Raw genomic sequence first — 27,380 nt, 5'->3', positions numbered from 1 at the left:
ATGATGGACATAATGTTTTCTATGGCTGTGGCCAACCAAAGAAAATGTTGGTTGACTGAAATTCTACCTAGACTTCTACTGAATGATTGGTTGATGGGAAAAAATAATATCTGTGAGTTATTTCTAGGTTAACTAGATCTACTACAGTGCACTGAGCGCTCTCTAGTTGGCAGCTGCTGGGTGCTAATCAATTGTGTTAAAATAGTTAAAAATGCAGTTGAAACACCAAAGAATGAAAGAATAGACTGAGGCCTTTCTCCATTGAGATGTCTTCCTTCTTCCTTTCACTATAGCTTTGATCAAAGTTTAAATTGCTGGCTTTTGCTGTTTTTTGCAGCTTGTTAGTGGATGATCTAATTGTTTGTGAGTCATTTTGGCTGAAGACTATTCAAACCCTAGAAAATGGCCACTGGGTTGGGCCAGAAATCACTGAAACTGTGCAGTGGCTTTGTGAAGCTTTGTCAACATTAAGGTTTTTTGATAAACAGGTTTTTATGCATGTAGACACATTGTTGCACCTTGTAAGGTATTTGGGTTGTTTGATTTATAACCTCACACTGTTCGTATGTATGCCATTATTTAAAAGCTGATTATGAAGGTACTTTTGGCTTTGTATGAAAACAGAGAACAGAGGAAAGATCAGCGAGCTGACGATACTGCATCCCACTGATCTGCCAGACAAACACTTTTAAACTCAATCATGCTGCTTTAAGGCAGCAGGGGTCTTTATTTTTCATACCTGAGAGCCTGTTGGATGTGTTTGATTTATAACACAGCCCTGCCTGAATGTACCAGCGTGTATGTATTAAACACATACATTTGTTTTAAATACATACAAGCCGGTGCATGTTTGTGGACCCCACTTTCTCTTTTTATCCTGGGAGGTCATTGGGTATGTTTGATTTATAGCCTGGTCCCTCCTGGCTGTTTTTACATGAGTCCAACACCACCCCACCCCTTCCCTGGTGTGGAAAGAATTAATAAAACACACACACACACACACACACAGTCAAACACATTTCTTCAGCAGGCTCAGTTCGACTCTGGCTGAACTAACTGTTTTCCTCATTTCTGATCTTTATTAGTGCTTTCGCTCACTCTTATAACCATGTGAAATACTACTTTTAGCACTGACATATAAGAAATATGTCACACCATGTTTGCCTTGCAGTTTTGTCTTTAAACTTTAGGACAGTGTTAACTGTTCAGTTTCGCGTACAACAAAAAAACAAACTTTGAGACTATGAAAACTGTAATGTGCTGAAAGTTCTTTCTGTTCAGTTTTCCAACCCCCTGTAGCTGACTGCTGTTAAATATTCTGTGCATACTATATTGTATCCCTCTTAGTCTAGCTCTATTTCTCTACTTCTGTTTTCTTCTTTTAATGTATTTTTCTCTCTGTATTCTTTCAACTAGGTTTGTCTGCAATATTGAATAAGCATCATGCCACACAGACATTTCTCCTCTTCCTTTTTTGACTTTTCTTTTGGTCGTATTTAAGTCTCCCCCCCCGCCCCCCCGTTTATCTTTCTCACTGTTTAGTCTCCTCTCTTCCCTTGAGAGTCACTTTGACAGAAAAAATAAAGTCTAAATTGTGACTGATGCCTTATCTTTCTGCAGACAGTCCTTTATAGAAATCAAATGGAACCAATGTCTGCCTTGAAGGAAGGACATCAATCTAAAAATAACTGGCTGGTTTACAAAATGGTCAGCAGGACTGTTAAATGATTTTTAGGTAATGGGCTTAACCACCAGTATGGTTGTTTATGTTGTTTATGAGCAGTTTGGATTTTATGTTGAATGTTGGTTTTGTACGTATTTTAACAGTATGATGGTTAAATGGGGCTTTTGATTGCATCAAGGAACCTTTTAATAAGTTAAGTCAAACTTCATTAGTTGAACGATTCTCACATGAGGAAATGTAATGTGCTTTGAATTATCTGGAAATGAAACAGCAGTTATGGTTTGGATTTAATATCACTTCTTTTCCCTTCAAGTGGTTGTCTCAAGCTGTTTGCAAAGAGTAATTTGTTTTCTGTCTCGAATGCACATTGGCAAGAAAACATAGATGTCGTGTGGGAGTTGAACCTGTGACCTCTCAGTTACGATCTGATCTGTCTGACACCCTGCCACCCTAGTGGAAGAAAAAAACGTGTGGGAAATGGTCTTAAAATAGTTTGAGCTGGATATGAGAATGTGGTTTCGAATGTGGAGTTTGCTCATGTTGTTAAAATGATGTTTTTGGGTGGATGAGGTGTTGTTTTAGCAGTGGTATGACCCAGGAACCGTCAACTCATTGGCTGCACGTTTGAACAACAACATGGTCATTAGTGAGAGACACCAGATATTTCTCATAAATCATTTGGGTTTTGTCAGATGTGAAATTGAGTTCTTATCAGATGGGAGAGATTTCCAAAATCAGACCTGGAGAGAGTCACATGTGACCTCACATCTGCCCGTCTGCAGTTCTGTTAGTCAGCCGTTTGTTTTTGCCCCGTCAGAGGTAGGATTTAAGGTTGAACTGGTGTGTTTAAAACTTTTTATCAAGTGAGTTATCCAAACACTTATGATTTTAATGAACACAACCAACAGGTTATTTTATAGACAGGAAAATAGACAAAGAAAATGTAATCTTCAAGATGCTGCACTTAGTGCTGCTTTACTTAAATGTTTCAAAATCTACATAAGATAATAATAGTAAAATACTATGGCTGCTGGCAGAGAATTATTTTGTAGCAACAGCAGCAACCGTTTTACCTTGTGACCCATAAAGCAAAGCTATGTCTACTAGCAACAGCTTATGTTATGTACTGTAATTGTCTGGCACATTTATTTATTTGTGTGTGTTTTGTTGCAGGTCCTGTATCTTCTACAGAGCGTGTATGGATATCCCCAGAGGAACAGAGCTGCTGGTTTGGTACAATGATTCCTACACTTCCTTCTTCGGCATCCCGCTGCAGTGCATCGCTCAGGACGAAAACTGTGAGAGAACGCTGCTCGCCTTTCTTTCTTTCTGTCTTTTTTTTCTTACTCTTCTTTTATATTTCTCTCTCTGCCTCCTCTATATTGGATTTCTCCCTGTATGTTAGATGAACATCAGTTTCAGAATAGCAGCTCTAAAAATAATCCTTGCTTTTAGGGACTCGCACCAAACAACACCAAGACGTTTACTGACTTGTAGAGCAGATAACTGCTGTATAGTATAGTAGCATCTGCATTTATATTTACACTGCTGTAGCTGAATAGTTTGGAAGAAGTGCTCAAAGTGACAACTGAGTAGAAAGTGATAGGTTCCGGTTCCCTTTGCTGCCTTGTGGAAAAGTTGATAAAAGCATCAACTAAATCTTTCAGATGTAAACAGACTGTAACATTGAAATGCTCCAAACATGAGCCAAACCTCTCTGCCCAACAACTGGTCTGTCTGCTGGAAAAAAACTGCAGTTTTCTTTGGAAGCAGCCCTAATCTTATTACTGACAGTATTTAAACTCTTAAACTGGAAGAATGCTTTTGGCCCGACACAAAAACAAAGAACTGAACGCAGATTTTTTTTACGAACTTGCTTCTGTCTGATTTATTTGTCTGACGGACCGAGCCAGCCAAAACAACACTGGAAGAGGTCTTTTGTTTGCTAAAATGTAGGCACTCTGTGGCCTGCCGTTGTTGCACGGCCCCTCTCTCCCTGTTTTTCTCCATGAAGGAACACCAGCATTTTCCATCAAAACTTTTCATCTTGTTCTTCTTCTGCAAACAAAAATGTACACACTTGTGAACCTCCATCTTTTATCCAGGATCGTCCATCTTAAGTCAATTTCTGATGATTCATGAAAACCTCATAACTCCAGTTTGGTGATGTTCATGTTTTAACTCAGAAGTCCACCTGGCTCTCGTTTGAGCTGACAGTTTTTAGGCTATGTTGCAAAAATCAAATGACTCATTTTTAATAAATGTATCACTTTCCTGGTGAGAGCTAAAGGCTCCTGCCATCATGATTCAAACAAAGGCTAAAAGGAGCAGTTTTTGTTTTACCTTAACTTGTTGAAGTTGTCTGTCTTTGTAAATCTTGGGTGTTTCTTTTAGTTTTTATCTTGTTTTAGTGAAGAAAATGCTCCCCTGAAGTTTTATAGTCCGCATAATGATCTCTGGTACATTCAGCTGCTCCCTTTGTTCACTAATCAGACTTAAATTTTAGTATATTTTTTTATAAAACAGTTAAAACATCCTTACAGTATTATAAGCATTAGCATTCAGCCCTTCCTGATCAGATAAGCATGACACTTAAAGTCAGGTCGTTCGGTGAAAGACACTTTGTGTCTTTATTTTTCTCTGTTACTCATAGTCAGTTTTTTCTTTCTCTTCTTTGTCTTTCTTTCGTTCTCGACTCTCTCTGTCGCTTTTCTGTCCCTCCCTGTCTCTGTTTCTCTGTCACTAATTTATTTTTGTTTACATCTCCTCCAGTTTTCTGCTCAGTCAGCCTGTTTATATCTTTTCCATTCAAACTATTCTTTTCTGGATTTGACAGAGTAACTGCCTGCAGGGGGAAAAAAACAAACTTTGACTTTGTTTCTTACACAATTATGGAGGAAAAAAACACAAAACAACATGAAGAAGGAGTTTTAATCTGTGGAACCTAAATTTAAATGAATTGAATTAGGAGCCCGTCTCACAGAGTCGCAGTTAAATGAGATCGTGCTGATTGCAAATTAGAGACGTTTGGCCACAAACTGGTTTGTTTTACAGATGGAACGACTCTTTAACATGATATTGTTCATCATGACAGAATTGTGGCAGCCTCAGCACATAAAATCTGGTTCAGCGCTTTAGTTCACGACAGATTACGTTTGGAAAAGTAACGACTTGCAGCAAAAAAATAAGAATTATTAATAATTCCAAAGTTCCTTTGAAACTAATATGAGGCATCAACGGTCAGAGTTATACAAAGTTACTGATGTTTAGTTCAGTTCCTCAGTGTTTCCTTGCCTCTTGGGTAAGTATCGAATCTTAAAGACAATAATCAAGTTTTCTTTGACATCTGACAAGATCAGAGTATTTATATGTCGAACATTATCACATGGCCTGCAGATTGGGGCTGCACATTATGATCTGATTCACGATAAGTGGGAATAATCATTTTTGCATCACAATTTTGATTTTCACTGAAAGAAAAAGATTAAAATCATGATGATGTGACATTAGTTGGGCTCTGTACCAAACATATATGTTTTCTTACATCTGGAGAAGATTTATAGTCCAGGGTATCTCCGCAGCACTACAGCACTGTTTTGTCACACATTTTACCTTTATTAAAAAACGGCAGCTTCTGCGATTTGGATATTGCTCTTGGCCATATTGCAATTTCAATAATATTTTGATTAATTGTACAGCCATACTGCAGATTAAAACTAATATGTGCAGGTTTTTAGTGAAGAGGTGCACATTGCTGTCTGCCACAGTGTCTTTATTACTAACTGAGGGCACATTGGAATAGCTCAATCGCTCTTATATGGTCATTTGTATACTAAAGTAATGTGGTGCACCAGAGTCAGGAATCCAGTGAAGACCAGTTTGACGCGGAGGATTCAAGAAGACAGAAACAACAAACTAAAGTCCTGTGCTAACCTGTGCAAAAACTCAAAAACTAAAAATTGGTAAAATGTCCTCAGTTATAGATGACTTGAATTGTATCTATCCATGTAGTCCCCAAAAGTACAGATGTGCAAAACACACACTGACACACACACACACACACACACACACACACACACACACACACACACACACACACACACACACACATACATTGTGTACCAGCACACACACTGGCAGAGGGCAGACAAAAACTAGAGGATTTTCTTTTGTTCCACCCTTCAGTGAAAAACGTTTGTTCACATCCAAATGAAGTGAAATTAGATTACGCTTCTTTTGTACCCACTGAAAGACAGCAGGTCTGCTCTAAATTAAAGACGTTTAGCTACTAACAACATTTGGGTTTTCCATGGCATCGTTATCTGCTGATTGTGCCCACAAAAGAGTGACGTCAAAACTCATGCATGTGTGACTTTGTGTCCTCAGTAAACATTTAAAGTTTTGACCTTTATTAGTGCAAAGAGGGCCGACTGAGCACTTCTTCTTCTTACAGACTGTGAACTGGCCAGTACTACAGTTCTCTGTAGCTCTGTTTTCATCTTTTGCTGCGTGCTTGCTACAATGTACAATCTGCCCATGAAGGAAAATGAAGATGTCAGAACACACAAACTGCGTCTGTCAATACATTTTGCAATTCCAACACCGCTACATGAAAATGTAACTGTTTTGTGACAGTTTAAGCCAAGATAAAGGGATAATTGTGGTATAGAAATAGCAGAAAATGACAGGGTGTGTGTCATTAAATCTGCCATTCATTGAATTTACTTCATTACCAGAGTAGAAACTAAAATATTAAGTAGAAATGGGTTAAAAATGATAGTGTAAAATAGATACTTTTGACATCATCTGTGATTAACTCCATAAGTGAAATGGATTTGACAGGCCACATCTGACCTTAACTTTGCTTAAATTGTTATAGATGGGGTTACATTTTCAGAATTTATTGTTAAACAAGCTTTAGTAAGTAACACAGTAACAAATTATCATTAAAGGCATGTAAATCCACTGGGCAAGTCTGGGGTTCAGAGTCTTGCCAAACAGCTCTCAGGCAGAGGAAGCAGACTTTGTAATCAATGTAAGCCCAAAGATTTGAACCGGCAACCACATAGTCACAAATCTAGAGCCAATACAATTACACATAATGCAGCTATAAATTTAACAAAAAGTAATGAATGGAACTGTTTTAGATTTAAAATGAATAAGATGAAACTAAGGAAGTGAATTCAAATCTGAAACAAGAAAATTAAGATAAATTAATTTACAGAAATTGTAACTAGAATCAGCCCTGAATTATAACCTATAAAGTTGCCAAAAAATGTGACAGTGATGGTTCATTCGTTGAAGTACATTGAAATACACACGCCAACAAACACCATTAAACACATACATAACATTATACACACATACCCCAATACATACCCCAATACATTTGCTTATATAAATACACACAGAATGTTAGCACTCACACACACGCACACACACACACACACACACACACACACACACACACACACACACACACACACACACACACACACACACACACACACACGCATTAAAGATGGACAGAGAACATATTGGAGCCAAACCACACACCAACACAAAACAAAGAAAACACACACAACCTCCACACGCACACACTCACACAGACACACAATCAAAGCACACACACCCTGTGGTTATTTACTCATGCATGTTCTATCCAATCGCAGCCTGTCGGCTTGACGCTGTGCAGCCCGGACGACGCCTAACAACATCAACATGTGCACTGACAGAGAAAAAAAGAATTGTTTCAGAGGCACTCCTCACTGTCTTTCTACTCTTCATAGTCCTCTTGTTCGTCCTTCTCCTCCTCTTCCTCATTTCCCATTCTTTTCTTTTATCTGCTCTTTCTCTGTAACACTATTTTTCTCTCTTCTTCTCCTTTCTCCTAACTTGTTTCTGCAGCATGAAGCAACAGCAGTAATGTGGAGATGAGTTGTGTTTTTATGGGAACTTGAGATAGAGAGGAGGTTAGGAAGAGAAAAAAAAGGATGAGCGGAGAAAACACACAGTTGAGAGAGAAGGCAAAAAGGGAAAATGGGAAAGAACACAGGAGAGATGAAGGCAAGTAGAGGAGAAAAGTAGAAGTAGAGAAGGGTGGGAGAGCAGAAAATAGAAAAAAGAGGAGGATAGAAAAATAGACAATAGTAGACAGTAAAAAGTGTGAAGGACAGATGGAGAGGAGGAGAGGAGTACAGTTAAAGGAAATAGAAAGAGAGGGATAAAGAGTTTAGAGAGGGACAGGAAGGAGAGAGGAAAAAGATCTGTGAGAGAAGGATAGAAGACAGAAAACATTTTGTCCACCCCTGCAGCTTAACTCCTCTGTGCTTCATATTCACATTTCTTCTTTATTTGACATATTGTTATTACCGCTATTATAATTGCTTCTATTGATTTTATAAGACTTTATTATCTCTGGTAACTTATCATTATTGATTACGAACAAAGCTTTGGCAACATAATCTAAACAATACTTCATACCAGTAAAGAGAGGAAGACAGAGAGACACAAACAGTGGAGTCAAACTTTTCCCCATTTAGTTAGTTCTGTTTTATTGATATCAATATAACCAATACATTTATAAATGTAAAGTGTAAAAGATGTGGCTGTCAATATTATGTGTTTCTTATTTTCAACAAATCCATAAATCCATGAGCAGAGCCAAACTAACAATCCTACAAACAAGTAGGATGCACTCATTGTTTCAATGTCAATGATTCAAAGCCACACTAAAAGAATAACTTTTGCTAAAAACTTACAGCATACAGCAGTTTAGAAATTACTGAGCCTTTTAAAAAAATAATAATAATAATAAAAAAAAAATATATATATATATACACACACACACACACATCTGTGAACTGTTTTTAAACATATGTTTACAAAATCGTTTTCAGTAGTAACCAATGAGCTTGGAGCTGAGTCAAAGGCAGGATGGGATATATTGAAAATAGTCAGTCACGTATGCAATATACCTTAGTCATTGTTGTGTGCGCCTCTAAGGTTCATACTCTTCAGTGTGGCTCTGTCCCACATTCCAAAAATGATTTGTGGATCAATTTTGTGTTTTCTGTGGAGCTGTTAAATGTTGAATGTGATGTAGTTACTGTCAGACTTATTAATGAAGATATAAACAGAAAATAAAAGACTGATATAGAGATAGAGGGTGATACTCTACCCTAATTCTCTTCAGTATCAAACATTTAGGCTTTAGTTGCTTTTAAAACTTTATACTCTGCTCCACCCTTGAGATTGGAAACTGTGGTCAGTTTGTATTCATGTTGCACCCCTCTGGAGGAGAACACATTATTATAAAGAAAGAAAACACGGACTCTGCAATGTTGCAGAATGCATCTGCATAATTCTCCCATTTTGATGATGCATTTCATACGCAGCCCAAACTGTATTGACATGCATTTTTTGTATATGCGATGTTTGTTGCAAAATGAATTAAGTGTTGGCGAGCAGCGCGTAACGCGGGCGTCAATAGTGCCGTCAGGCAACTTACAGATGGTGTAATTATCTCCTCATAAGGTTATTAGAGGATCAATGGAGCCTGGTGGCCTGATGGCAGAGGTGAGCTGATGAAAGATGGAAAATGGTTATGATGACCTGACTGCAGAGGTGCAGCACAGCAGTGTTAGAGAGAGGAGAAAAAAAAGACAACATAGTCTTCTTGCATTAGTGCATTAGTCTTCCCACCTGAACATCAAAATATGTCATTTGTAATCCCCTTCCAAAAGAGTCCACCTGCCACCATGTTTAATACCTGATTTAGTTTAGTAAAGTAAAAGGACTTGGTTAAGGTTCAGGGAAGTCACATGTCAGTCAGATTATTAAACTTCCTGGCAGTCCACATACCAAGTTTTTCCAAACAAACCAGTTTTACGGAATGAAAAGTGAAACCATCCACAGTGAGTTAAAGTAAGACAAGCCCTCTTAATGGTATTTCAAACATAATAAAGGATTATGAAGTCCAGGTCTGTCAGTTGGTCAGACCACAGAACAGAGCACAGCTGAATTCTGGGTCAAGTGAGGACAGCTGGTTCACCCAAAATCTAATTTACACACTTTTATATAATTTTTTTTTCTTGTTAATGTCATTGTACTTGACTGTTTTATTCACCAGCAACACTTCTGTATCCCATATCTGTTCATCTTATATGCCTAATACATTTATCTTGCCAGCTTCTATGTTCATATTTTTTGTTCCAAAGCACTTATCAAAACAGAAACACAGTGCCTCACAAAATACATAAAATTATGAGGACAAACTGAAAACCTTAATAATACACTACACAAAGGACAAATGCACAATAATTCAACTTAAATTTCACTGTTCTTATTCTAGTTCTAATACTACTAGGGGTAATTGTTGTCATAATACAATTTATAGTGTAGTGGTAGCAGTAGTAGTTTTAATTGTAGAAGTGGATGTAATACTCATAGCTTTGTAAAGGTGGCTGAACTACTTCTTCTAGCCGTGTACTCATAACTGTAGTGTTGATAGTGGTAGAAATAAATGTTGTAGTATTACAAGTGTTCTAGTTGCAGTAGTAGTAGTAGCAGCAGTAACAGTAGTAGCAATTGTAGAGGAAGTAGCAGTAGGAGTTGAGCAGTATTGGTAGGAATAGTAGGCATAGTATTAGTGCTAGTAGATGTAGTTACATTCAGAGGTAATTGCAGTATTTGAACTAGTTGTGATATATAATTGTTATTGCAGTACCAGTAGTAGTAGTAGTAGTAGTAGTAGTAGTAGTAGTAGTAGTAGTTATAATAGTAGAAAAAGACATGCAGAGATAGTAATAATACTAGTAGTAGTGCCATCAGCAGTAGTAGTAGCATTAGTAATATTATTAGTAACAGGAAAAGTTGTGGGTTTGTCTAAGTAGATTAAGAATCACCAGGACCATTATGTGGCAACCCACCACCTCAGGCTGGAGCCCCAATTTGGGCTCTTTGCTATAGCCATAGTTTGAGAAACATTTCTGTGGTCAGAGAGAGGAACAACATGTCAATGTAACTGTACTAATGAACAGACTCCAAGCAGCCTAACTAAACCCATAATTCCATTCACTGGAAGCAGGAGCTGCAGTTTGCCCCAGGCTGGCCAGGTGGCTCTGGCCTCAGTTAGGACACTGGCTGCTTTCTGTTTCCTTTACAACAGCAAAGACAGAAATCCTTTATTCATCAAAATCATCCTGGTTACAGATAAAACTTAAACGTCCTCAAAAGTTGTTTTGAACTAAGAATGGGCACGTTGATCTTCCTGTCTGTCAATATTTCATCATCATCTGGGTTGCATTGGCAGCAGATCAAGGAGGCATCCTAAGCAGATGGACCTCAACAGGCTCCTTTCAACATGAAGGCTCACTGGTTCTATTCTGAGTACCTTGTAGATATCTAACTCCTCATTCTGACCCTAAGACTGAGACCCTGCAAAGGAAACTCATTTCAGCTGCTTACATCTGCAATCTAATCGCACTAACCAGAGCTAATGACCGTAGGTGAAGCTTTTAAATGTAGATTTCAAAAATCAAAAGCTTCACCTGCAGCCTCAGACAGGTGGAGTCCTGGACAGATGTAAAGGCTGATGAACCCTAATCTCCAAAATAATTGCATCCTGTTTTTGTTCATTACCACTTTTCCTTTACCTCAAAGAATTAATTCAAAAAAGGTGTAAAGGAGAATTCACAAGGAGTCAGGAACTTTAATGCTTGATGTAAATTGTCAACAGTTTTGAGTTCCTGACTGACAGCGAAGTGGAGCCTGTCTCAATTTGCTAGTCTAGGAATTATCATGGTTTTAATATTCACTAACTTTGGCATAACGCACAGTTTAGTTGTAAGCAGTTTATGAAAACACTGTGGTTTGAGTCTTGAAACCACCAAATACCTGCGTAACCAAATCAATTATGTCTCTTTGTTTTTTGTCTCCAGTAAACGTCCCAGGCACGGTGGTGGAAGCCATGACCAGGCAGGAGTCCCTCCAATCCTTCAGCAAGAATGGCAAACCCTCTTCCTCCTCGTCTTCCTCCTCTTCCACCCTCTCCACCACTCTCATGCGTTCCATGGTCTTCCCCCACTCCCCCTGTTCTAGGAATTTCTCCCTGTTGGACAAGGCTGGGGTTGGGGTTCAGTCAGACTCCAGTTTTGGCCAGCTGGGGTCAAAGAACCAGCGTGTCCTGGCGAGCCCAACCTCAACCAGCCAGCTAAGCAGTGATTTCAGTGACTGGCACCTGTGGAAGTGTGGCCAGTGCTTCAAAACCTTCACCCAGAGGATCCTGCTGCAGATGCACGTCTGTCCGCAGAATCCAGACAGGTAAGACAGCATCTATCTGTAGTTATAACAGATACAAGTTATATCTGTATGAATATTAATGCTGGATAACCAGCTATATAGAATATCACAACCAGAAACTATTACAGAGTTTACAAATTCCTCACTGATACTCAAATGTTGACGAATTGTCATAAAATATGGTTTTCTTGATTTTTTTCATCTATCTGTTCCCAAGCAGCAAGAGGCATTTCAATTTGTAAGTGTTAAACTTGTAAACTGTATGGATTAGATGAATTGTCATGTAAAAGATTGCTGAAGTGTTTTCTCCAGTGTGAGTTCCTCAAAACTACTTTCCCCACTTCTAAAAACTACCAAAGTTAACATCTTTTTATGGCTCCAAAATGTTAGAAGTATCCATGAAATTTCTCTTAATAGTCTAAAGCCAACTGTGTAGTAGTAATACTATTGCAATATGAGTCCAAAGCCCAGTACATTGAATCCTATTTAACTTTTGGGCCCAATAGTGCTAAAATGTTTTGGTACAAGACATTCAGACTGTGATGCACAAACTATTTGGAAAGTTTTATGGACAATGTTTTTAGATTTTTACTTTTAAGAAAGCATTATGGATAAATGTAATATGCATACAACCTTGGTAGCCATTGTTACAGTCCTGAGATTTCCGAAGTGTCAATCCGGCTGGTTAAAGGATGCAGTTGCTGCAACTTCTGATGGCTTAAAAGAGAATAAAATGTAATTTTTCTGTTTCCTTTTGGATAGGGAAGCAAAAATGACAGTTATACAACTGCAGTGTCTGTATATCTTTTATTGCCAGGAATGCTTGTATGGATTAAACATTAACACGATGAACATGACACAGCATTCGAGTTTTTATAACCTGTTGTTGCAGTTTTTCAGTCTAGTCTTAGTCTGCAAACCAGACATTTAGTTGTAATTTATTACTCAAGTTGTCTCATCATCACACTATTTGTGTGTGACAGAAAGTGGGAGTTTGTGGATAAGAGTGAAGAGAGTGTAAAAGTGTTGGAGTGTGTATAACATCTGCCAACTTAATTATATACAGCATGGATGGAGGAAGGAGGGAATTTGATGTGTGCGTTTGTATTTGTGTGTGTGTTGGGGGGACGGAGGATGTATTGGAAATTTTTTGCTTAGCTTTATTTTTTGCGGGGAGAGTCAGAGCGGCGTATAAATCAGTGCTGTGCGTCAGTGAGAAATACCTCGCCTTACGGTGACGGGGCCAGGAAAACAGATGCCACTTATTCAATAAACTAATACTCATAGGGAAGAAAAATGTGGGCTGGATATGGAGGAGGGAGGGAGGGTCGATGTGGAGCTGCCTGTCAATAGGAAGGTTTTATGGGACAGAGGAGCAGATAAAATTCAGCTGAACAAGCCAAACAGGCCTGAGTCCTGGAGCGCCAAGGCCCCACTGTTCCTCACAACTATGTGGACTGGAGGTAGACCAGTATGCCCATCACAGCATCACTTTGCCAAAAAATAAATCCTTCCTTCCCCCATTTTCAAGCTCAGTGCCTCTAAACACTCCTAATATTGATGATTCAGACCATTGGTCCAAGAGCATGATGTCAGTCACAGATTGTACTTTTCTGCTCCATCATTGTACACAGAACACCAGAGGATGACAGGATGGCAAGCTGCAAGATATTGCAAACCTAGTTTTGTCTCAATATGATATAAATGCAAACCTAATTTTGATGGAAATGAAGAAAAGAACGATGGAAAATTGTAGAAGAGTGGCTCTGAGCCAGGTCCTTTAAGTGTGGTCCTGTAGGTGGTTGTAGTAGTGTTTAAGGAGGTTCTTCGAATACTTTAGGGGGTTCCAGTTGTATTAGGAGGAGATCATGAGGTGATTCTTGTGATCATTCAGGGTAATATTGGGGACCTAAAGGAGGTAAGCAGTAATTGATGACGTTCTACAGGTCTTTGAGGTGGTTTTAATGGTCATTGAGGAGGTTCTAGTCATTTGAGCTTCACCCTCCGCTTCCAAGTCCAAGGGAGAAACTACTGTGCGAACTCCCCTATCTAGAGCCAGTGTTTGGGTTGTTCTATTCTGGGCTACTGTAAAAACATTGCGGCCTCCACGGAAGGCGACCTGCGGCATGTGTCGTTAAAGACATCTCATTCAAAGGTAACAAAAGCAGGCGATTAAAAACTAATATAAACATATCTATGAATATTATATTCCATTCCTGCCAACAGATCCTCTTAAATGTTACACACTGGACCTTTAATTAGTCACCCATCTGTATTATCTTTGAAGAGAAAGCTTTAAGTCTTTAAACCAGTATGGCTACTCTGTAAGTAAAGGAGTGTGGCTTTTCCACAATTTGCCTCTCTCTCTTTTCCATCTTGATTTCTTAGCGCTTCTCTCCCCCTCTCATTCGCCCTCTCCCTCTCCCTTCATACATATTTATTGATGTTTACTTGATGGGAACATTTGGAGCTGAAGACTGATGGCTCTTTATATCAGCTTAAAAAAAACACAACACACCTCCTCTTAGCTCCATCTCTTTCAGGTTTGTTTTTTTCTGCTGACTGTTTCTTTTTCTGAACTTTTTCGTCCCCTGTGTCATTTTTCCCCCCTCTGTGTCATTTCAACAAAATCCATCATCAGAGGAGCAGTTTGTTTATGTCATTGAGGCCTTGGAAGTGCTTTCGATTCAGTTTTAAACTGGTGTATGGATGCAGAATACTGTTTAAGTTTTGTGATGGCGATGAGTGATGAATCAGGAAAAAAAGCTGTATAGAAGTGGACTACGTTTCCACTTACAGGTTTGACATAGTACAAAAGCAACGCAGTATAAACCACTGCAGTGGACATAATGAATAACCACTGCTTTTATGATTGATGTGTTTACTACGCTATTGTTTAAAAGAGTCATTAGTGCTTTTACTGAAAATGGAGTATTTTTGCTAAGTACTTTGATCTCCAGTGTTCATAGTTCAGGTCTCATTCTAGTGGCTGATGTTGTTTATGAATAAAGCATGTATGTGTATATGGATATAATCACGCTTGTATATCAAAGGACAGAAAGTTTACAGCTGAGTGAAAATGTGTATCATCACAGAGTTTACTTTATATAGGAATTAAATGTTCATTTTGTCATTTGTTTTTACCATCTAGCAATGCCTTGTCAATGATTTGGCCTCAGTACATGGTTCTTCAGTTTTTCCAGTGATACATTAAACATTTAACATTCTCTATTACTCATGTAAGAACTACAATAATCTCACATGAGTAATGGGGCACGTTAAATGTTTAACTTATATCACTGGAAAATCTGAAGAACCCTGAGCTGAAATAATTGACAAGGCAAGACGTTTTCCCAAATACGAACCTCTTTTGGTTTTGATGTCCTTCAACGTCAGCGATGTTAGATTAAATGTCATGGTCATATTGTCACTTAATGGAGGCCTTTATTGTCAGTTGTCTAACATTTTTTATGTTTGGTTTAGCCATAGTTACTTGAACAAAGTCAACAGGTAAAGCAGTTTACAACATACAGAATAATCAGCAGCATTTAGACATTAATTTAGATTTTGCTGATTGTAATTGACTCAAGACCATTATATATTATAGTAAACCAAAGAACATGTACAAAACAATATCTGGTAGGGATAAGTGCAAAGTTACTTAGACAGAAGTAAACTTCTTCAAGAAGGCTCCTACTTTACATGTAATGCTTTTTCAGATGGGATAACAGCGGAGGCTTAGATTGAAGTCTGACCAGATTTGACTCAACATGTTTTTTCTTCCAGAATAGCAGCAGTGTGAGATAATTTGTTGTGTTGTGGTTGGTATTTTCCATCCACACCTTTGGGACTCTAGACTGGCTTCTAACCTCCTAATTAACATTTACAGTACAACTTGACAATTACTATTAAACTCTAATTAGCCACTTAATATTAAATTATCACTAATCTTTTTGCAGCTATCTATTTGTGGTTAAATCCTGTTTATTGAAGTAAGTTTGACCTTCAATATCGTGTCTCTACAAACATGTCAGTTTTCATTGAAGTGAGCTTGTATTGAAGGTCGTCTGTTGAAGGATTCTAGTCGAGTCCAATTACCCTCTATTAATCAACACTAATGATCTACTTTAGTGTTAGTGTTTGATATTTTGAACTAGATTCACAAGCATACAGTTTGGTTCCTTGTGAGCCAATAATATATTTGATAGCACATACATATTATAAAGTGTCTTTCAAGGGAGAGCAGGTATTTAAAGTCACTAAAATGTTGACACAGACTCGATCAACTCTAGATTTTAGAAAATGGAGGGCATCTAAATATATATGTAGTTAAGACAGTGTAGATTACATCATCTACTAGTCTCTCGCAGGGACTGTTGAATTCTCCGCTGGGCTAACTCACTGGTAGTTTTGAGGTGAGAGGAGCATTGTGTGTCCAAATAGAGTTAAATGTCAAGGCTCACAAGCTGCTCTGTGAGCTGAGAAAAGTCACAATAACACAATTAGCTCAAAATATTTGCATGTCAGGTTAAAACAAGACTGTTTCTGTGTGTTGCTAAACAGTTGACATTTAGGAGATTTATCACCCAACAGTGAGGACATATTTGCATTTAACACTAACACAGATGTGTGTTGTCCCTGCTGGACACACAGATGTGTTGAGAAATTACTTCTTCTTTTTTTCTTCTTTTTTTTTTTTCAGTGTGTAGCCGCAGGAGTAACTAATAAGGATCCATTACTATGATGGACGGGCTTGTAGAATTTCTGCAGAAAGTCTATTTTTATCTGTCATGTTTGCCACTATAATAAAAACCTACTTTGGGTTGCATCTGCACACAAGTGGATACTAACATGTTTAAGTAGAGGCCGTGTAGGGTTATCAAACTACATTTAACACAAATGACATGAGTAAGCGTTTGTTTTATTTGTAATAATTATAAACACTGCAGAGGTTGATTACAACTGTTTAGAACACACAGTCAGTGAACACACCATTAAAATAATGATGAACAGTGGTGATAGTAATTGTCCTGTGTTCTTTGGAATACATCAATTGATGATAAGGTTTACAAGTTCTCCTTAACAACCCAAGGCACTCTCTGTGATGACATGATATTGGCTGTTAGCTTGGTTTTTGTTCTGGGCTCATTTGATGAGTTCAACTGGTTGATGAGAAGACATTATGTGAGCTTTCTGCTTTAATAGGTCGGTCAATACAGTCAAAGAGAGAGAGAAACAAAACGAGAGATGGATGTTGGTGAAAAAGACAGAGTGAGAAGGACGTGAAGGAGTTTTATGTGTTTGTCTGGGTGTTTACCAGTGATTTTATTTGTGTTTGGATATGTGTATGTCTGCTCACATACATACACTGTGTGTGTGTGTGTGTGTGTGTGTGTGTGTGTGTGTGTGTGTGTGTGTGTGTGTGTGTGTGTGTGTGTGTGTTCAGAGAGCCATTGATTGTGTATTGACGAGGCGGGAGCAGTGATTTATAGCTGCTGGTCTCGGGGGAATAATGTCTTCATATGAGGCGGACAGAGGAGACGTCCTCACAGCGCAGATATAACTCCATATGGATTAGACCGACTCCATACGGGTCAATCAACACAATTCACTCTGCATCACTGCATGCTGCAACCTCACACACACACACACACACACACACACACACACACAGATTCACTGAGTCACAGAGGTCCAAAATCAAGCTCAAAAAACAAAAACTCTTCCTGCCAAGAATCTTTTTTTTTTACCTCACATCAATGTACTTCTCTACGAGGCCTATTGCAGTTATTTCGTGACGCAGTGCTGTTGTTTTGTTTTATTTATTTTTTATAGTTCAACCTCTACTTCTGCTACTTTTTGATAACATACCTTTTTTTTAAGAGGAAAGTACATGTTCTGTTATTTTGTTTCAATTATTACAACTGTTTGTAGCCCCATTAGAGGCTGTTTATACTCACCTAGAAGTTATCTTTACCTCTCACCTTACAGTTTATAATGAGTTAGATTTTATGTGTTTTACCAGAAAATACTATGTTTTTTTTGCTGTCTTTTTTGGTTTTGTTCATTTAAAGAAAACTGTAGCCTTATCCTTAGCTAGAAATGAGTGTGAATGTCTTGAAACAGACCGGATCAGTCAACAAAATGACTCTTGATTCCCAAAAGATCCATTTATGTTGCAAGCAGTTCTTCACTTGTTTTAGTTAAATTAGATATATGACAGTGTTATTTTGGTCAAATGTAACTTAACAGGGCACAAAGTATAGCACCAGCCAAATGCTGGTAAAATATGCAATCTTGCGTCACTAACCAGTCACAAAGCAATGGTAATCTTTTGACTGGCTGGTACAATTTTAACCCAACAGGTGAACAAAAAATTTTGTTTGCGCCCTGCTCCCTTCTCTCATTTCCTGTGTTTGGACTACATTTATAGAGGCATTCATTATGAATTCACAAGGAAATTGTTGTGTAGTGATCTGATTGAGTTGGTGGGCACAGACGTCCATTTGTTGGTGTAGTTTTCTGTTTTTTTTCCCCTATAGTCGGTGGGCAGCAGTTTTAAACTCTTCAATAACTAACCCCCCCATGCTTTTCCCACTCATGAGCACCTTCTTGACCTCGGACCTCCCTCTGATGAAAGGAAAACTTGTATGTCTGCCAAGAAACTTCATTCCCATGTAGTCTTAATAATTTGAGCAGTGAGGAGCTGCTTGACATACAGTTTGGGTCTCACACACACATTCTGTCTCTTTCATCAGCTCATGTGTTAAAGGTGTAGACGCAGCGACACGTTGACATTGACTCTGTTGTTGTTACCACATGTTGTGTTGAAAAGCGACACAAGGTTTATTGTCCTGAACCGCATTTCACAGACATGTTGAAAATGACTAATTTTATAGATCTCACATACACACACACAAACGAGGCTAAGTGAGAACAATATGGCAGCCGGTTCTACTCTCATCGCCCATCCAGACCAAGTATTATTAGTTTCCCTGTGAACCGAATCAAAGCGTCTAGTTTGTGTTTTTGTTAGCCTGTTGCGGTGTTGACTCTGAACATATGTGGCTGTCTGTGCTGTCAACAGACTGTAACACCGTCAGACTGAATAACTGCATAAGGCTAACGGGTACCAAGAGAGATGCTGCTCAGTTAGCTGTACAGTACAACTTCGCAAGAGGAGCAGGTTTGTTTCTAAAGAAACAGAGAGGGTTTTAAATCCTCAGTTATAAGAAGATATAAGTTAAAAAAGAGGTGAAACAATTAGTTGATTCGTAGATTACTATCAGCTAATCTATTCAAGTAAAATGATTGACAATTTTATTGATAATCTATTCAGCCGTTTTTCAAACGTGCTTTCTCCAATGAGAGGATTTGCTTCATTCCTGTTACATCTATTTTTTTTAATTTGGCTTGGGGTGTTGATTGCACAAAACAAGACATTAAAAGATGTCACCTTGTGTTCTAGGAAATTATAATGGGGGTTTTCCATTATTTTTTGACATTTAATAATATATGCAATAAAGATAAAGAAAATATTTGTTAGTTCTGTTAAACTTGTGGCTTCTCTTTTGCTGTATTGCTGAAACTGGGCGTTGAGTTACCTGTGAGAAGATGAAATGTGATCCACATTGTCTGGTTTGAACAACAGAACAATGGGTTTGAGCTCATTCTATTGTATTACTTAGAGACAATAATGTTATCCTCCGTCTCTATGATCAACAGGTAAACTGTAGAATTACGTTGACTTCCTTATAAAGTAATTTACCAGGAATGGGTGCCTGCTTGTATTTGACCAGCACAGTGTATTGATAGGTGACGTTGTGGCTAAAGTTGATCCAGGTTCTATTTCCTTGTTTTATACTGAAGCCCTCTGAGTCAGGATCCTGTGGTGGCAGTTATCTCATTGAAATGAATGAGGGGACAGATTTTTTCATACAGTGCTAATAATATAAACATGGCCTAAGTACCGAATAGTTTTTTGTATTTGTGCCACAAAGGAGGCTCATTGTCCTCATGGTGAGAAATATGACTAAACTTGAGATGGTGAGGATGTTTTCCTGTCCTGCTTGTTTGTCATGGTTACAGCTAGAACGTGTGTTTAAGAGGCTCATGTTACTTTTTACTTTAATTCAGTGCAAATGCCTAAACCAATTCATGCATGTGTAATTGTGAGCAACGGTTTGCAGAGTTTTTTCATTTATGCACAAGAACATATTTGCATGTGCTTGTGTGTGCAAATATTTAGTTTGAATATGTACATACCTGTGTGTGTGTGTGTGTGTGTGTGTGTGTGTGTGTGTGGTGTGTGTGTGTGTGTGTGTGTGTGTGCGTGCGTGCGTGATGGAGGTGTTTACGCTTCACCTCCTCCTCCTCCTCTCTCCACTGTAATAAACAATAACCGGGCATTAATCTCCCGGCCTGCTGCCTTAATAAATAATATCCACACATTCATCAACTTAAACTATTCACAATCAATGCAGCTCTTCATAGAAAACCCACCTAATAAATAGTGGTGCGGCCCACTGAGGCGTGAACTTATAGACCAGCCGGCTGATAAATGAACCGACCCCCACGGCGAGACGCCTTTTATGTGGAAAACTGCAAGTGAGAATTTTTCGATTTTATATTACACTATTTTACTCTTATTACTTTCCTCTGTGTGTGTGTGTGTGTGTGTGTGTGTGTGTGTGTGTGTGTGTGTGTGTGTGTGTGTGTTTGTGTGTTCCGTCTAGATCCTTTCAGGGTACAGTAGGTGTTTGTGATTTATCGGAGTGGTGAAGATGTTGGTCTATTTGTTTTATTCTAGTTCTGGGGTGTTTACCTATTTGTAAGGTACTGATGTCAGAGTTTTGTCTTAATGGTTTCAGAATAAGAATCACTTTATTTTCTGACTACAGGCAGCACACTGGAAATTTGTCCTGGTCGCACCACTGCCGAGACATTTTAACTAACAGTAATACAGCAGTGATACACAGTGATAAACGGTAAAGTAAAGACATGTATGTGTGTATATATATGTCTCAGATGGATATATATAAGCAAGAGCTGTACATAATATGTGGAGAAAGACACTCCTACATACACCTTGTGAAATATGGTGATTGGAGCTTACATTTATAAAGATTATAAAGTGAAAATGCTGTTCAATGAAAGAACATCTTTGAATAAAACATAATTAACAATAATAAAAGTTCATCCTTCAGAAACAAAGAATAATTCTTGAAGAAGTGAATTCAGTTTTATGGAATTGAAAGGATAAAGATTGAAGCTCAATTACAGATTACACATTATTGTATTATTATTATTATTGAGTGTTTTGTCTTTAATTGTATTAAATTAAGATTAATGGTAAGTGTAGTGAAGACAGTGATGATGGAAGTCCACCAGATGTAATGTAAGAAGTACTTTCATTACATTTATTGCCTTACAGTTTTATATAACTGATGTTTATATAATCAGCTATTAGTTAGTTTTTACTTGTACGTATTTACGTGGTATTTCATTCCATAAATGCTGTTATATCAAATAAGAAAGAAATTGATTTCAATTTTTTAAAAACTGGATATTGCTGCCTGTTTGGATAATATTTTTGATTAAGAATCTACAAACGGGATAGAAGCTGGAAAAATGATAATGAGAAAACAGAGAGGGGGTGCAAGATATGAGCGGAGACTGTGATCGCGTTGGAAGTGTCCTGTAAGTTAAAACAAAATAACTAGATAATGAAAGCAGCAGACTGTGTTCAGCTCAATAAATAGAAAACAGTGTAAGATTAGATCTGCTGCTGTATGGAAGCAGGACACTCTATTAGCAGACACACAGCTATTGTTTGGTTGTTTGTTTCAGTCTGATTCACTCCCACTGTGTGCTCCCATATGGGCCGAACACACACACACACACACACATTCACAATCTCTTTATATCTATCTCTATCTTCTTTTCTTGTTCTGTTACTGTCTCTATCTCACTCTCTCTAACTACACACACACACAGACACGCAGTGATAGATGGTCCAGTCATGATCTTGGCCTGCATTGTTGATGAGGGTCAGGCTGCCATGGTTACTGGAGCAGTGTCCAACTCCCCCTGCCCTGTGTGTGTGTGTGTGTGTGTAGTTTATCTGTGTTTGCAGACCTTACATTGTGGTTACTTTCCTCCTCCCTCTCTATTTCTGTGTCTTAATGTGTGCTTGTATCCCTGTATGTCTTTTTCTATGTTTTATTTGTGTGGTTAATTATCTGTAGTTGTGTGCAGACATGTCTTTCTGTGTATGTACTGTACATGTGTCTGTCTGTCTGTGTTCTGCACAAGCTCAAAGAAAAAAAATACACCAGTCAGAGAATAAAAACATAATTACAGTGTTCCACAAATATCTATCAAGTATCCTCGCTACACACAAACAGCATAGAGACATACAATATAAAATGTACCAATACAGGCAGATATTTTGTCTGTGTTGTACTAATTACTAATTAGTCTTTTAATTATTTCAGTCTGGTAGCACAATTATAATCCCACTTAGGGATTTACTGTAAAAACAAATTTTAGCGTACATACAAATTCTGCAAAGCTTCTTTGACTTTCAGGTGTCACCAAGACCACAATCATGACACCAGCTCTGCACTACAAGGCCTGGAAAGACCCTGGACTGCACATACACTCCCCACCCTTATTTTCTCACATCTCTCTTTTAGACCGTACCAGTGCGGCCACTGCTCCCAGTCCTTTTCTCAGCCATCAGATTTGAGGAACCACGTGGTGACGCACTCAAGCGACCGACCCTTCAAATGCGGATACTGCGGCCGTGCGTTCGCTGGTGCCACGACACTCAACAACCACATCCGCACGCACACCGGGGAGAAGCCGTTCAAGTAAGTAACAGTGAGTACCCCCCACCCATTCAACCCACCCAACCTTCTGCTCCCTCCTGCCTGCTGCAGATTCTGGCTGGGCTGACCAGTTTCACTTACATATGACACCCAGCTAACAGCTACTGACACCCTCATTACTACTTCCTGACACCCTAGCAATCATCTGCTAGCATCCTTGCTCCTAGAAATGTCACTTTTTCTACAAAGACCATGTTTCAAAAAAGGAAAACATCCATGTCATTTGTTTTAATTGATCCAAATACAACCAGTGCAGCGTCATTCTTCTATGTTGGTATTTCCTCAGATTTGTCGTATCGTTATGATAATGTTAAAGTGTTGCATATTAGGAAATTGTCCATAATAATTTCATCCATAATGATGCCATTTATGGTTAAGAACCCAAAATAATACTTCACACATTGCTTCTAAGAAGCTTTGGTTTCACGATTGTCTGGAAAAGCACAGCCCTGACTGTTATCTCGTTGCAAATCTCATCATATCTAATATTAGCTCTTGGTTTGTGTTTGTTACGATATTATCTGTGGTTACAAGACGTGAAGTTGTGGGAGGATGACATCTAAAACATACAATATAAAGCTTAGTGATCCATCATTGATCAACTTATAGGGTCAAAGGCAGCCTGGATTCCTTTTAATGTGAATGGCATTTGCTGACTGTGTTGATAAAATAAATAAGAGTGAGTCATTTGGGAAATTTAACTTTGATTACTGTTATTTGGATTTTATTTTAGTTCCATTTTCCTTCTGGAAATTTTGGTTCTGCAACACAAAAGAGGTGAGGGTGGGGGTCAGAATTCGGTTTATGACCCCAAAAGTCATCAGCTCTGCCTTTCTTGGACCTTTTTTCTTTTTGTAGCTCTTTTCCATTATTCATGTTTCCCCTGTATACGTGAATATTTTGTTCCATCTTCTGTCATGGCTGCTGTGACCTCTGACCTTTGCTCGCCTTACTAATGACTTCCTGTGATGTTGGCCATCGAGGAAAATCTCCGCTTGTTCTTGTGTTTTGCTCATTGTAAATCACTGTGGATGAGAGGATCAGTGAAATGCACACTTCGTTCAGTGTAAATGTAGAAGCAGCTCCATGACAGCAGTTAGCGGCATGGTAATGAATCTCTGCACACTGAGACTGCTCATTTCCATTTTTTACTCAGTGAGGACTGATATAATTAGAGGGCAAGCCTAACTGCAATTAGGAGTTTCTTGAAGCTGCTTTTGTCATGCTGTCATCTTGTCAGCAGTGGAGGACAATAAAGATTCCCCCAGTGGACACAGAGGTCAGCATTCACAGAGAGGGCAGGAGGGCGTCAGAGGGGAAAGGGGGAAAGAGTAAGAGATACTAAAGAAAGCGAAGAAAGCAAAATAAGGGATTTGAGTTGTGGGAAATCTACAGGACACGTATCAGGGGAAAGCCGGGGGAAACAAATTAATGTTCTTAATAAGCAATCAGAAAAATCCGAACTTGTCATTGACGTAGAGAGTGAAGGGCAAGAAGAACGAGTGAGAAAATGAGAGGAAGAGCGTGGAAGAACAAGAGATCACAATGTAAAAAGTGAAAAGACAAGCTCCGGCGAGAAATCCGGTTAAAGCAAATCAGCGTTCTTAATAAGCAATCGGAGGAAACCCCGAACCTTTTCATCAGCACTTCAGAGTCTCGGTGGAGGCAGAGCGGGACAAAGACAATCATGGACGAGCGTCAGAAATCTTTAGTAGATCGATGGCCTCGGGGAGTTATCTCCTTTTGGACGGTGCGGCGAATAGATTAAAGCTGCCACTGTCACTTTGTCAGGAGGAAAACGCTCAACTTTATTTTCCCGTTGAGGAGATGGGAGCAGGGATTCTGTGTGGTCGGCAGCTTTTCAGCACTGATACTCGCTGGACTGTGGAGACTGTCAAACTGCTGCTGCTGTTTTGTTCTACTGTATTCAGTCTCTGCAAATAAAGCATTTGCAACATCACAACTTGTGTATCCTCCTGAAGACTGAAGGAAGCAAAATATGGTTTGTTTGCTAATTAGATATAAGAGATTTAATGAGATGCTTCTGGTTTCTATTTACTTATTGTTTACTTTATTTTCTTTGGTTTTTAGATCAGTGTTAATTTGTGAATAAGTCTGTAAGTCAGTGAGAGATCTCTCACGCCACCTCACTGTGGATGTTTTGAGACTCAACACAGTTCACAGTTGAGTTTCTAAACATCAATGCCGAGCTGTGACAAAATCAGGATTCAGAAGGACCATGAGATGAAGACACATGCTAACTTGTTGGCAGGCTGCAGTGTGGTTTATATATTATATATATAATATATTATATTCTTCATATTCATTCTATTAAGTTGTAAGGGCTAACAAACAACTGCACACATCCACATCCAGACTATTCCCAAATTTATGGAGATAAATTATCTCTTTTACAAGAGAGCCTTTATTTACACATTGTCATATAAGAGAACACAATTTACAACATTCACATATAGCACAAAAGAAAACACCTAAAAGGAGTACAGTGTACAGTGGGTTTAAAATAGGATATGGAAGTTTAGTGAGAGCCAGAGGGCTATGAGTGTAGCCGCACAACCAAAGCTATGAGGGACTTTGAAGAGCTATAAGCTGTATTTGCCTACACAGTTGGGTGTTAATTCTCAGTGGGTTCGGCACTACAAGCATCACTTTCCCATTACTGATTTGGTAACATCAACAATATTCAGCAGAACTTACAACAAGTCTAATGTGTGCTTGGCCAGTCTTGGATGTTTATCACAAACACACTTACCAAGGTTTCTTGTACATGTCTCTCTGCCTCTTTCTGGCCCCATCAGTTCTATCAATGTGTGACTGAATACAATCTGTACTTTACTTCCCATTCTGTCCCCTTTTATAGAAGGGAGTAAGATAGGAGGTGAACTGAAACTTCACTGATCCTTGAGGGAAAGTGATTAAAGCTGCCTATGTCATTTTGTCACGACAAAGTGCTCAACGTTATTTTTCCCCGCTGAGAAAAGAAGGAGGCGGCCAGTAACAGACGCTTTCTGGTCGATAGCCAGCGGACTGAGCCGTCTTGTTTCAGCCCCACTCTTTGTTCTGCCTGAGAACCGTCTTCGTGTCTGTCCTGGTGGATAAGTCTCTGTGACAGAGAATCTTCAGAGGAGCTTTGATGTCGGTAGCTGTTGTGGTTTCGTAGATTTACAGACGAATTAGAGCAGGAACGACCACCTTGAGGGCAGAGCAGTTCACTACAGTCAGGGGTCTGTTTTGTTTTTCTTGTGCTGTAAGAAAATTTACAAAATGAGAAGGACTTAAATAAAACATCCATCTGCTAAAAGTTTTTCCAGAATGAATGCTGCTGTTTACAAGACCTCACGCACATGTTTAAATATAATAACTTACAAACTGCAGTACTTTCCTTTCATGTAATTACCAAAAAATAAAGCAACGTATTTTATCAGAGGCATTCATTCAAGGTCATAACATCCCCTACATCAGTTGTGTAATAGGAAGATCTTACAGTTTATCTTATCCTGATTTAAGTAAAGCTAGACCAGAGTTTGTGGAAATTCATTCAATACTGCATCTATTTTAAATTTAATGAAATTGGTTGTTTAAAACACATCTAGCTTCACCAAACTATCGTTAGTAAACTGTAGAGTTCAACTTTAGCAAAGCTTGACTTTCAGAGCTGTGTCAATGACCAATAGCAAACAGTCTTGACCATGCTGGCCTATGAGGGAACTGGGGAGTCCAACATTGAGGAAGCTAGAATAAATACATATAATACATATAAATACAGTCATTCATGCACACATTAATTCGCTGTGCCACTTGCTGTGACCAGGCACTGAACACCAGATATATTCCAAACCGGTAAAGTGTGTTAGTTGATGATAAAATGTATTATATATATATATATATGTAATTCAACATTTTACAGTTGAAATACTGTAAAAAAAAAAACAACAAAAAAACGAGAAGATTAAATTATGTTGTATACAAAGCTGTACAGATAACAAGGGATGATGACTGGACAAACTTAAATCCAAATCACTCTAAACAAATGTCCGTATGGTCAGAATGTCTCCAGCAACAATCAAACCTGCTTTAACCAGTTTTCCATTGACACAACGTTTAATACATCTGTCGACATTAACCCCTTTACTTTGGTTTATAACATGTTAATTAGCTTTAATGAGCACAAACTCAAGTTAAAGAGCGTCCAAATAAGCACTGCTCCCACTGTGCAGTCCACGATGGGCCGAGCTTCAGTACAAAGAAATGTGTCTCTCCTGCCTTCTCTAACTAACACCCCCCTCCCTCCCCCTCTTCCTATCTATCTAACAGCATGTTAGTCTTGTTTCAGGGCTGTTAGGTCCAATACCTCAACACAGCTTTCTCTTTGAAGACCCATGCACACACACACACACACACACACACACACACACACACACACACACACACACACATTTATATACATTTAACTGCCCCCTAACCCCCCTCTAGCTCAGACT

At 38.6% G+C, this 27,380-nt stretch overlaps 1 protein-coding gene across 6 annotated transcripts in view; it reads left to right on the top strand.

Moving 5' to 3' along the window:
* The window catches only part of prdm6 (PR domain containing 6), an 85,169-nt gene that overhangs the window by 56,131 nt on the left and 1,658 nt on the right, over window positions 1–27,380 (top strand). For 4 of the 6 annotated variants that reach the window (XM_051421876.1, XM_051421874.1, XM_051421875.1 and 1 more), the window contains exons 6-9: window positions 2,858–2,982; window positions 11,626–12,007; window positions 12,207–12,224; window positions 22,684–22,860. In XM_051421876.1, the coding sequence (XP_051277836.1) occupies window positions 2,858–2,982; window positions 11,626–12,007; window positions 12,207–12,224; window positions 22,684–22,860 (702 nt within the window). Of the gene's footprint in view, window positions 1–2,857; window positions 2,983–11,625; window positions 12,008–12,206; window positions 12,225–22,683; window positions 22,871–27,380 lie in introns of all 6 variants that reach the window. The other 2 variants (XM_051421878.1, XM_051421877.1) reach the window with 2 other exon arrangements.

This window comes from Dicentrarchus labrax, unplaced genomic scaffold (genome assembly GCF_905237075.1).
Source record: "Dicentrarchus labrax unplaced genomic scaffold, dlabrax2021, whole genome shotgun sequence".
NCBI lineage: Eukaryota > Metazoa > Chordata > Actinopteri > Moronidae > Dicentrarchus > Dicentrarchus labrax.
This window is presented reverse-complemented; position numbering and strand designations above follow the sequence as displayed.